At 34.4% G+C, this 13155-nt stretch overlaps 1 protein-coding gene across 6 annotated transcripts in view; it reads right to left on the bottom strand.

Moving 5' to 3' along the window:
* MAP3K4 (mitogen-activated protein kinase kinase kinase 4) overlaps positions 1-13155 on the bottom strand; it is a 68167-nt gene that overhangs the window by 15102 nt on the left and 39910 nt on the right. For 3 of the 6 annotated variants that reach the window (XR_016464294.1, XM_090135542.1, XM_090135538.1), the window contains 7 exons: positions 12236-12385; positions 11328-11489; positions 10275-10408; positions 8572-8650; positions 6012-6090; positions 3905-4001; positions 2893-3009 (listed from right to left, as the gene is read on the bottom strand). Coding sequence is in view for 5 of the 6 variants with exons in the window: in XM_090135542.1 (XP_089991668.1) it covers positions 2893-3009; positions 3905-4001; positions 6012-6090; positions 8572-8650; positions 10275-10408; positions 11328-11489; positions 12236-12385 (818 nt within the window). In the remaining variant the exon portion in view is untranslated. The remainder of the gene's footprint in view (positions 1-2892; positions 3010-3904; positions 4002-6011; positions 6091-8571; positions 8651-10274; positions 10409-11327; positions 11490-12235; positions 12386-13155) is intronic. The other 3 variants (XM_090135539.1, XM_090135541.1, XM_090135540.1) reach the window with 3 other exon arrangements.

A 13155-nucleotide genomic window follows, 5' to 3' on the forward strand; every position in this document is an offset into this window, starting at 1 on the left:
AGCAGAGTACAATTAGATACCTCAGAATAAGACCCAGATGAACAAACATGTTGAACAGAAAGAGAGACAGTACTGAGAGAAATGCGTTTTAAGCCCTTAAGTCTTCAGACACCTTTTTCCAGCTACCAAGATATTGATGAAACCACCCAGGTTTTACAGTAAAAACTGCAAAATTTTCTATGGTAGATCTCTTTTGCACAAGGTTCTCCTTTCATTTTTTAAGGCATGGGTGGGAGAGCTGTGATTGATACCTCCTAACATTTTAGAAGTATGAGCTAAGCATTACTGGAAAATGAAGAACACTATTAAATCCTTCACTGACAGTTGATACAAGAGTTGTATACGTATGAGAAGTCCTTCCTATCCTACAATATGTTTTTCTAATTAAATATTAAAAAAAAAAAAAGCAACACACAACCTTGAAAACAGAAGCCGAAGACCAGGACATTCTTTCTTGTATTAATATTCTTAGTATGATGTTTGTTCTATAGTGCCTGCAACTTCAAACAGACTGTTGAAGTTTGAGGAGGAACTGAGCAAGTGAAAATCCTCAATGCTCTTTGCGAAGTTGAGCTTTTAATCAGTAATACTAAGGAGATGATAAAGAGCAACATTTCTAATTGTACAGAGCTCACAAACTCCTGATGTCTCTAAAATAAAGTAGTAATAGCAGTAATAAATAGAAAAGTCTAAGTATCATAACTCTGAATGCAAATGTCGAAAATCCACATTGGTCCCATCCTAGCCACCCAAATCTTTTACTGCCTACATTCATAAAGACTGCCTGCATGTTCTCAGGCACAGAAATAGAGTGAGAGAGAGATACTTGCTAAATTTCTTCCCTGATCCTGGATAAATATAAAATGATGATTAATATCATCAGCTAGCTCAGAAATTAAGCATTTACATATGTAATTAGCACAAATGTATTACAAATTTATACCTATCATCAAGCTCAATGCGAATAACTATATATTACTACTCCAAATTTCATTTTCCAGTTATATTGAACAGCTGTTATTTGTGTTTTTTTTTAAAGCAAAACTTCAACAGAACTATGGCAGCAATTATACACATAAACTGTCCAATTCAACTGATGTATCAGGTTTCTACATTCAACCTTTTATGGTTATGTAATGCTTATAATCACGCCATAAATGTCTAATGAGATTCTGGGAAGTGCACAAAGTTTGTGCTTCTGCACTATTCCAGCAGTTGGACCTCACACCTCTTGCATACAGAGCCAAATGCCACTTGCTTGACCCAACAGATTCCGCTTTCCTACTGGAGCACAAATAATCTGTACTTAGTACTGCAATACATTACAAGTTCTTTTGACTACATTAACAGCAGAAACTTGCTATAAATACATTACATTGTAACATTTGGCCATCCTTTTAACAAAACCAACTGAATAAGAATCAGCAGATATCCTGTGTAATACAGATGGTTAAGCAGTGCTACTTGAAAAGTCAAGCACTGCATGAAAAATAAAAAACAAAAAACAAAACAAAACAAAAAACCCAGTCACAAAACATTTTAATACTAACCACCAGAAAAAGAAAACACATAGAGTTCTAGAAAAAAAACAGGTATGAGATAAACAGGCATAGCCATTAGACTAAAGCACTGCATTCACGTTGACTTTCATATTACAATACTGTATATTGAACTGCAATTGAAAGTAGAATTCTTACTTCTTTTCTTCTTAATGACTATCTTCTAGCACTAGAAAAAAAGGTCAAAATGCTAAACTACACAAATTTCGATTGAAGTGTGAAAGATGCACATCCAGAAACCATGCCACTGCATTCAGTTGTGTCAAATTATACCAGTGACCATTTCATTTGGTATAAAATCACAACAAAGACTACAGATATTGAAAAAGAGCCTCCTATCTGCCCTCTAAAAACTACTTCAAGCAAAGAGATGCCTTGGCTCTAAGCATTGTAAATACTCAAGACAAAAATCATCTCCATTTGTTGTATACAGTAAAAAAACAATCAAACAAGTTCTGCATTTGATTTTCAAAATCATAAAAAACAAATTAGTCTTTACCCTGAATGCATATAAAGCTGCCAGAATCTCCCAGTGAAAAATCTCTAGAATTTTACTTACTTGAAAGGGGCTTTTCAAGTGCATAGCACTGCAGATTACTGTCTGCTTTGTGTTTTTTTCAACAGAGGGCTTAAAATGGAAGCATGAAGGATAAAAACAGATAGTATGAATAACAAAAATTCAGGCCTTTTGTCAACAAAAAAGACTTGCAGGAAGGATACTATAGACAAAGCTGCAATTTAATACCTCTCTTAAGACCTTAATATGTGCTTTTGTTGTCCAGTTGGTATGGGTAGCAATTGAAAATCATATTTATTGAATGAAATACTTTACTTGTCTAATCTTGTTTGCCATTTAACATTTCAAAATAATATGACAGATAATAACAATGCCAAAATTGTTATCTAACAAAATAAGGATAAAAACAAAACAAAATAAATGCCACACCTTGGGTTGATTTGTATGTAAGAGTCAACTTAGTGCCAAGTGTTAGTTATCAATACAGTTTAGTAAAGTTATACCAAACTGACTAGATTATGTTAATTTCATGGACGTTTTCAACTAAGTGAGTTTGTTATCTACTGACTCCAAATGTCAGAAGCACATGCTTACACTACAAATTGGGTTCAGAGATTTTAATTCTGAGCAGGGGTTTATCATCAGTATCTACAACATAAGACTCTACTCAAGTCAAACAAGAATGAAGAAGCCAGTGGAATATACGATGGGGTGGAAAAGCACGGTGCAAATGATCTACTGGAATGCAAGTAGGTGGAAACAGTTATATGGATGATGTAAGTAGAATGAGACTGCTATGTCATGGAGTTGGGCTACCTGGTATCATTTGTACTGCTGACAGATTTGGGTTGAGCTGAGTCGCTACCGATGGGAGCGGGGCGACTGACAGCAACGTTGCAAGGGTTCCGTGCATCACAAGGGACACTCCGTGTGCTGTGGCAAGAAGAAAAACTTCAGGAAAGAGTTCAAAAAAATAGTAACAGATGGAGCTGAAAGTTTACTTGAAAAAATGAAGTTCTGAAGTGTGCACATTGAGGCATAACTTCTTTAAATGTCGTCCAAATACCTACAGACTTTTCTGTGAAACAATCTTGGGTCTGAGAAGCCTCAGGAAATGTCAGTCTGTGCAAAAAAAATCATCCTTAAAATAATGACCTCCAAATCTTTAGTTTAATGCCAGCATCTGCCAGCAGCTAAGCAATTCTCAAAAAAGACGAGTGTGTAGTTGGACTGTGCTGCTGTCCTTGAAAAATAAGACCTTCTGTATAAAAAGATGCACGGTGAGGTTCATACGAAAGTTTTCACGTCAACTCTTTCAAAGGGAAACAAACTCATTCATTGTTTTTAGGTTGTCAAAGATTGATAATGACACAAAAATGCCATCGTATTCCAGAATGCTACATTTTTTTTTACATCTTACCTAAAGCTAAACTACAGAAACCACTATCACAGTCACGTATACAGAGATTCTAAGTAGGGAAAGAAAAAAAAAGTGAAGTCTTGCTATCAAGAAGTTTTCACTAAACTGAAACTTATTCCACTTTTACAAGGGTTTTCAGGAAAGCCAAAAAGGATATGAGTGACTTCAAAGTAGGGAAGCATGCACCAACAAAAACTGCAAAATAAAGGGGCAGAAGGAGAGGAAAAGAAAGAAATTTTATTGTCTTTAAAAGCACTTCTATAAAATTGAGATCACTAACACACCAGTTTTTATCCAGCAGTTTTGCCTTCAAGAGGAAAGATATGATGTTCCACTCATTGTGTTTCAAGAGTCAGCACAGCCACAAGATGATAAAACAGTTTAGAAACACAAACTAATGCTAAATACCTGAAGCCTTCAGGAGTGGGGATGATAAGATGAGGATTTGGTGGATCACTATGGCATCGAGGTACTTTCACAGGACGGGGACTGTTTCGATGAATAGCTGCAAACATAAAAAAAAAAAAGAAAAAAGGTGAGATCTTAACTCAAACGTCAGAAAAATTCTGTTAAGAATATTTCAAGACACAAAAGTAACGTTAACTGCAATTTCACAGAATTATGTGCAAACCAGCTCATATTTTCTTATCCTTTAAGAAAATACCCTAATTACTCAGATTTTAAATCAAGTCATTATAAAGCTAGGAATAATAAACATTATTCACAGTACATCATGTAACACTTCATTAGAAAATAATTAAAATTCTCAAGAAAATGAAAACCAGCAATTTGAAGATGTATACTTACTCGAATAAAACTAAATCCTCATTATTTCAACTTCATAGTTGAAAGGATGTTTTATTATCTTACTTCAAAGTAAATACTAGCAAAATGAATAATAATTAAAAAGCAAACAACAGTATTATGTCCATCTTGCATAAAAATTAGGTTTCTCAAAAACAGGAAGCAAAATGAACAAGGGAAAAAGCACGTATGACAGTTCTACCAATACTAATGCTCTTTCCTTGGCAGTCTGCAAATAAATGGTGAACAGGGAAAAGGTCATACCTAAATCAGCCACACTGATCTTATCTCCAGCTCATTCAGTGCCCAGAAAAGTAGTTTACACTGTTTGCCCATTCTCCAACCTCTCCCTAAGTAGTCAGAAAATTATGGTGACAAGATAGCCGATTGCTCATCAAAACCTGATACAGTTCCCTTTCTGCAAGGCTGGATTAATCATGGCAAGCTTGTTTTCTGCCTTGTTTGCCCTGCCAGGCTGTCAGGACCAGTGTTGGTTTTCCTGTTACAATTTGCAAGGACACTAGCAGAAGGTAGAATCCAGTCCACAAAGGTGGATACGTGCTGCTTCACAAAGGAAAAAGACAAGATGAAACACCAGGAGACTCCCTGCTGTGTATCTATAGGCAACAGCATGAATGCAACTGAATTCTCAGCTTTAGGAAAGGGGGCAAAGATCACAGTGGGTTTAAGTCACTCAATACAGAATACAAATGGAACTAGGAATTCTTATTTTCCTCTTGATCATGAGACAGAAAGGAGTATCTTCAATAACTGTAGCTAGGATATAGTTTACGTTCAGTTATATTTATTTACAATACAGTATAAAAAGTGAATGTACAGGCTTTGCATCACAGTACAGAATTTGACTAATATGTATTTTAGAAAATAATTCTATTCAAAGAATTATGCTGACTTAGATTGTGAAAGGTTTCTCAGCTACAAAAATTCCCCATAAAAAGTAAAACTTTCCTAAAATACTGAAAAACTTCCTCTCGGCCAAGTCAAATTACCTTCCCTTCATGCCACTGGCCATCAACCCTATGCAGGAAGTGGGCATCAGGAGAAAGACAGGAAGATGTGGTATTTTGAAAGTTAAACCACTCATTGAACTTGGGAAGAATAAGAGAGAAACAGTGCTGAGAGAGAGGTATGTAAAAGAGAAACACAGCTGAGGAAACATCCTTCTTCTCATGATAAACAATAAAATATCTTGATCTTTTTCTTATGCCAAACAAAGGTATTTTTTAAGCCATGACAGACTTTGGTATTGGAGAACTGATTCCCACAGCTCTATCTCATGCCACCAAATATAACTACTACATACCTCAACATTTACATAAAAGTCTGCCAAAAGCGTGAACACAAAGAAAATTTGGGAGAGGGAGCTGTGAATGTCTGTCTGAAGTTAAAACTGCTTCTTTAACCAACCTTTAGAAAACACAATCCTCCAGAAGATCTGCAAAACTTCACAGTGATTCAAGGACAAAATCAGACAAAAGCATCTGTAAAGCTTCTATATTTCTTGAGTAAAAACCACTTTATTTTTTATCTACACTGTCCTCAGACGACCACAATTTCCCATCAAGAATCACAAAAGCTTTGAAATAAAATCTTCATTTCTCTTTCTAGCTTTTTAAATCTACCTTACAATCAACATTACATAACAATAGCAGCAAAACTGAAGAACCAACACCATTAACTTCTGCCTTACCAAGGTACAGACCTGTAACAGGACTGTGAGGTTTTCCAATAACGTGGCCAATGCACTCATTCATCAGAGCTTGTAAACTCTAGAAAATGGAAACAGAATATGTTGTGACATCTTATATTTCAAGAGAGTTCATAATTATGTGGTAAATCTCACAGTAATAAAATGATACTGATTAAATATGCAATATCTCAAAAACCACACGCTTCATTCCCAGTCTACCAACAATATTAAGATCTAGGATGCATAAAAGGTTTTGACTGATTTTTTAATTTTTTTAAATTTTTTTTTACATAGAAAGTCTTAATTTTGCCCTTGGCAAAACTCAGTAACCATGAGAACTGAACAATTCACCATAAAAAATATTTCTTAATATAAAGCAAATGAAACTTACAATTATCCATCACTAATAAAAATGTACAATCAAGCATGCTAGAACTAAGAGAATATTGCAACAACCTCTGCCTTCCTTCTGTATCCTGGCCCCACTCCTCAACAAGAAACAGTGAAAGAATATGGGTGAGAGTATGACAGTCTGAATCATAAGATGAAAGTCTGTAAAACAATGAATATGATGCACTGCACAATAAAAGAAATCTACCTTCCTAACCTTCCCAAGATGTAAGTAAAACTTTCAGGAAAGAAGTTTATTAGTCAAATCACTGAACTTAGGCTCAGGCAATCTGAGCTTGATTATGAGTTGTACTCATAATTGTCCATGTAACCTCACACAAATTATTAAATCTGACTCTGATTCAATTTACTTGTCAGAACACCAGGGATAAAATTTATCTTCGCAATAATGAAATGAAATCATGTTCTTTGGTACATGTTGCTATGAAAGCCACTTCTAAATACCAGCCACTCAGACTGGTCAACATTTCTTCTAGAAATTCAAAAACGTACTGAAGACTGGAACTTGAAGCCAGACGCTAGGCTAACTGAAAGAACAGTGATTAAATTAAAAAAAAAAAAGTGTTTAGTCTGTGATCAGCATATCTTATCAACTTTGACTGAGCTTAAATCTATCTCAGCTTTAAATCTAGAGCTTCAAATCCAGACCTCTTTTTAATGCCATCAGGTATTATTTGAATTATATATATATATATACATATGTGTATATATATATATATATATATATATATATATAATTTGAATAAGAGATTAAGATTGACATAGGCATTTCTAGATAAAATGCTGTAAGCTGGAGTTATACAGCAGTCAAACTAAATTACCATAAGGATCTTCAAGTAACGCTCTTCAAAACTGAAATCCAGCTTTAACAAAGCAAAACTTCAGAAGGTTTTGGTTTTTCTCCCTTTCTCTCCTACTTATTCCATGTCCAAACTTAATCTGTATTACATAGTATTGGCTTTGAATTTTTTTTTGTACACATGAAACCTCTGTCACAAAAGCCCTATTTGAGGAAATGTCAAGGTATTTTAGATAATTATCAGTCAACAAACTAACTCATGCATGACTGCTTGTTAGCACACTTTCATGGTCACAAGAAAGTATCAGTTCCACTTATGGACAAAATTACCAGTTATTAATGTCATGGGCCACATTATTTCCTCCTTAGAAGCTTCCTCATAAATAACAATCTCTACCAAGATAGCAACACCAAAATACACACAAATTACTCTTTAAAATAGCAGGTACCTTTAAAACCACGTCAAATCAGATAAGTAAAGCTGAGGGCTACTTCCTGAAACTACAATATTACTGTATTATCATCATAAGCTTAACCTTCTCATTTAGGCAGACAACTCTTACAACAACATAAACACAGAAGAACAAAAATGTAACTTATTTGAGAGCTGTTGGCAAAAATATAAGTAGAAACTATAAACTACATAGTTTCTGTATTAAGCAAGACTAAAGTGGGTGGCATAACAGATCTTGGAAAAAAAAAAAATCGGAGAGACTTTGTGGCAACTGTACTTTCACTTCTCTGCAATACTGTATCAAGATCAGAAATAAATTCTCAGGATTTTATTTCTACAGAAGAAAAGGGAAAGCAAAGCAATGAAAAAAAAACAAACAAACCAGTTACAATTTACTGGTATTTTCACAGTAAAAACAAAAGAGATATTCCTTAAAAATCAATTTGATGTCATCATAATTTGAAGAAATACGGTTAAGCGATTGTGCTTTTGTATTCATAAGGTCAGTGAACTTTGAGTGTTAATACTCAGAAGCTTGTATTCAGAAATTTATTAGGATACCCACTTTTTTTTTTTTTTTTTTTTTTTTTAAGCTCTGCAGTAAAGCCTCTATCAAATTTCCCCAGGCAGGCCTCCCAGGACAGCACAGGCAAACTGTCAGCAATTTGAAAATATTAACACCAGTGCACCAGTGGTCATAACCATACTCTATTCATAACTTTATGAACTAAAGAGATGTCACCATCATCATCATCATCAGTTATACACAACAGCAATTTTCAGAGTATCTGTAGTCAGACGCAGCTTTATAAAAAACACCCCTGATAACAGACAATGATTGAAACGCTTTACAAATACTTAGAAATAAATAACAATCAGAATAACTTATTCCATACCAAGAAATCATCTTCTGGGAGAGCCGAAATAAATGCTGGTTCAATGGCTTGAAGAAAATCAAAACCTTGAGTTGCCCACCTATCTCAGAGATAGACAACATGAATTACTCCTTGATGAAAGCCATCACAAGAGTTTCAACATCAAAGAAAAGCAAATGGTAGCTATACAGATTTTTTTTCATGATTTCAAGAGGAAAATTAAGTAAGAAAACAATTGAATATATTAAGCGTAACGTATTTAACTTATATTAATATTTGCTGAATTACATGCAGATAAAGCCTGATTTTAACAAGGACACTGTCAAATAGAGCAAGCAGATGGCTGAATATTGATGAATGTACTATATCAATGCATTGAATACTTATATATGTACTATCTTCAGGGATGGTACAATCAATTCACTCACAATGTTTTAGAGTAACAAGCCAAACCACAATGTCCCCATCCTAAATTATCATATATTTGAAACAAGATAAAAAGAGTACCAATGACTTTTTAAGAATCTGATCAGTACAAATTGGGCATCACTGTTTTCAGAGCCAGAGACTGGTAACAAATAATTAACATGGCTTGAGTGACTTGTGCCTTTAGCTGTTTCCCAATACTGCTAGCTAAAACTGGCAGCTGCAATCTACGAGGCACAAGAAAATTATAGCAGCTACCTAACTAGGCTATTCAGACATGCTTCAGACTATTCAATCTTTCCTCCTCTTCTGCCAGCAACTAAAACAGACCACCCCTAGGAAAGACTGATCAGCCCTATTCTTTAAGAGAAAAATAAAAATAAAATAAAGAAAATAAAGAAAAAAATAAAAACATCGGCAAGCACAGATCAATATAAAGCATCTACTATAAAGCAACAGAATTCCATAAAATTCTTATCTGTTAGCTGCAAAACACTGCAAAACTACATAAATAAATCAAGCTACAGTATCATTCTTGTTCAGTCATCCCAGTCTCTAGTTTACATCCTCAAGGTAATGAAGATAATGCAAATCCTCCTTTTTTTCTTTTTTCTTTTTTTTTTTTTGTGTGTGTGTGTGTGTTAGCATCCAGCAATAGAGTTTCACAGCATTAACTCTAAGCAGAGTTTGAGAGACCACTAGACTCAACAGTACTCTCAACAGACTGAGGAAACATGCATGCTAATATCTGTAATGTAGTTCTAGATACAGTTAGTTTAACTACAGCTTCATATCAATCGGAAGAACTTTCACCAGAGCAGAAACACTTCTTCCTCATCTGTGGGCCGTACATTCAGAAGAGACTGATAGAAAGGACTTGCACAGGAGGCAAAAGCTCTTATGTGGACATCATTTCTGCAGCCAAACAAAACAACAGTTCTTTCTCTGTACAATACTCTGAGAACAACTGTTGCATATACAGCAGTCTTTATAGATGCCTGGTCGCATACTACTTTTGTCCAGAGCTAATGGCCCATACCCAGTTTCTGAACTGTTTGAGTCCAATGATCTCCACTTTTTCTTCCTATCAACTAACAGGAGGCAAGATGTTCAGCAGAAGACTGCAAAACAGCTGAGGGTTTCATTTGGCTTTACGTATTTACAATTCAATTTACTTTCAAAACTCAAGAAGCATTAATACTTTGCTTCTAAACAATCACTGTCCACAGCATGAAAGAGTCCTGTATATTATTTAAAAGTAACACAAATTACTATGACATTAACAAGTTTTCTGTTACCTGGGTCGAGTGCCTCGGCCACTCTCACACTTTGTTAGCACATAGTTCATCCATTTTCTGGCAAAGCTGATATACTTGTCTCCAATTTTCTGCCTGAATTCTCCAGACATCAGACGAACGACTTCTTTATGGTACTGTAAGAAATTAAAGATTATTTTACAAATAATAATAGTAATATCAGAAGTATTATTTGCGATATCCACCAGAGTATTTACAGGCTAAGAAAACTTTGTGCAGGGTAACAATCACATCCTATTCTCAGACAAAATGATTTCATGTAAGCAGTTGCATAATTATAGAAAGAAATGTAAAAGTATACAACACAAAATGTGTTACAGTGAGGGGCAGCACTTCAGCCATATTGTATTACTGTGTACATATGGGCATATGCTGATACTTAATAGTGTACACAGCATTTAAGTAACATCCTACAAAAATGCTCAGATCCATAATCAGAGACTGAACTTCAAAAAACGTTTATTTTCAGTTGTATTACATATAATTCAGAGAAAAAAATGAGTTGTATACATACATTAAAAAAAACACCACAGAAATATTAGATGTTTTTTTAGAAGACTATCCTTAAAAGTATGTTAGCGTAAAAAAAAAATCTAGAAACTTAAAAGGTTACAGGAATCAAATAAGGAAACATTATACCTTATATAAACATGATATTTTCTCATCAGCACTGTAGGGAAAATACTCAAAAGCCATATTCGCTACATCAAAGAACTACCATAACTTTGAAAGGAAGGCTCTAGTGTCTTTTTATGCTAAAAACAGCGAGAAGCCAAGTTACAATGACACTCAATACCAAAGAATATTTCTGATTTCATCTAAAACATAACTAGGGAGCAGAGCTTGCAAGACTACATTTGAATTTAGCAAGTTCTTAATACTTTTTAGAGTTTCAGACATTACTAATTGAGATTTGTAATATTTCTCTGTTCTTTTTCAACCTTTTTCATTCCTAGTTTTTAAGTGTTCAGCTAGTTTCACATCAACTCCATAAATCATATTATCATTATTGTCATTAACTCCTTGTTTCCTTACCTCAAACCCAAAATTGTAAGCCTGAATCATGGCTTCCCGGTAGTATTGCTGCAAAGTCACAGATTCAGATTCATCAACTTCAGCATCGAACTCAGATGTGAACATATGATCAACTCTGTCAATGGCACTGCTTATCTTATTGCATAGCTGCAATGCATCGTTCTAAAAAAAACAACACAAAAGGATCACATTATTATTTATATTCAACTGCTGAGTAGATTAAGGCAAGCACAAATCTGATGACTACATTATTTTAAATGCAGATGTACCTTAATGTCACAACAATTCATTCAGACTCAGAAAAACGAGTACTCTTCAGAATTTGCACTAAGCAAGTCTTATAATTAAATGCAGTATTGCAAATTCAGTTTGTTTGCTTGTAGGAGATTAACTTTAAAAACAATGAAAGCAGAAGAAGAAAAAAAGAAAATGAGTTTTACTATCTATGATATGACCGAGTCATTGGTGGTATTTCAACAATGATGTGTACATAGCTTCTACTGAATTCAAGAGGAAACACAGGGCCCTGATACTGCGAATTCAATACAGAAATATCTTGGTGTTTCTGGATCTTTAAAAAAAAAAAAAAATCAAACACTTTCCTTCCATTCACAAATCTTCTCAAACACAGACATCATTTTTTCTGTTACTATATTTCTATTCCGTTACAGACTTGTTACCCACATAACTAATGTAACAGTGATTATACTAATATTGCTCAAAATTACACTCACACATCCTTAGCAAAAACAGAATGAAAATTGTACTGAAAATAAATTCCAATGGTCTTGCAGAAATCACAGCTGCAGAACATCATCAACACTGCAATCAAGTCTCCTTGCATATCTCTACTTATCAGTGATCAAAGTAAAATCATTTTTGGTGAGATAATCTGGAAAACTGCTTACCTTTAGTTGCTGCAGAGCTTTGGCAATGACTGGTTGGCTGGATGTCTGTTCCTGGTGGAGAGATATGAGCCCTTCTATAGACTGTTGGAAAGCTTTCCGCTGACTCACAAGGTGGGCAGACTGAATGACTACGAGAAGGAGGTTGTCAACCTAGGAATATGAGATACCACTAGTCCTTATCAACAAAACCTTCCCTCTACAAACATGTCCTGCATTGGCAAATTCCAACTGGAAATTTTTGGAATTTTAACATATTATATGGTTTCCCTCTTTGCTACTCATCAGAATTCTTAATTCACACTGAAAAACTTGATGCTGCCAACAGAGCTTGATAAACACTCATCTTTCAAGCAGAGGTCTGTAACATTAAATGCCACAAGAAGTTTTCAAGGGAAATAAACTACTATGCATTTCCGGAAAGATGATTAACTTGTTGAAAATTGGGAAACACCGTGTTAAAAATTATCTTAAAAATATTTATACAAAGGCAATATCTAAGTATAAAAATTATACTTTCTCCAAGCAGACAGAGGTAACAATCAACATAAACAGATTTTATCCAAGTGAGGTAATATATTTGAGAGAAACTGCAAAAAACATTGATTTAACCCATGGTGTTTGCTCATATTTTGAAAATTACTAAAATGTAAGAGTATGTTTGGGAAACCAGAGCTCTGATATTACAGGCTTTTATAAAAGTACACAGAATAGCAAGTGGTGCTATCTTTCCTGTGGCACTGTCAATTCAAAATGCAGAAAAGGGAGCTGAAAAATGTTACAAAACAATACTTATTTCATCTGCATTTTTTAAATCTCCCCAGTAAACAATATTTTCAAGCTCACATTTCTTTAAATTAGAAGAGATTATTAAATGTTATGTAGACAAATAAATGCATCCATATTATATTATCTAAGTCAGA

The sequence above is a fragment of the Phasianus colchicus genome, chromosome 2 (genome assembly GCF_987193195.1).
Source record: "Phasianus colchicus chromosome 2, bPhaCol1.hap1.1, whole genome shotgun sequence".
In the NCBI taxonomy this organism is placed as follows: Eukaryota; Metazoa; Chordata; class Aves; order Galliformes; family Phasianidae; genus Phasianus; species Phasianus colchicus.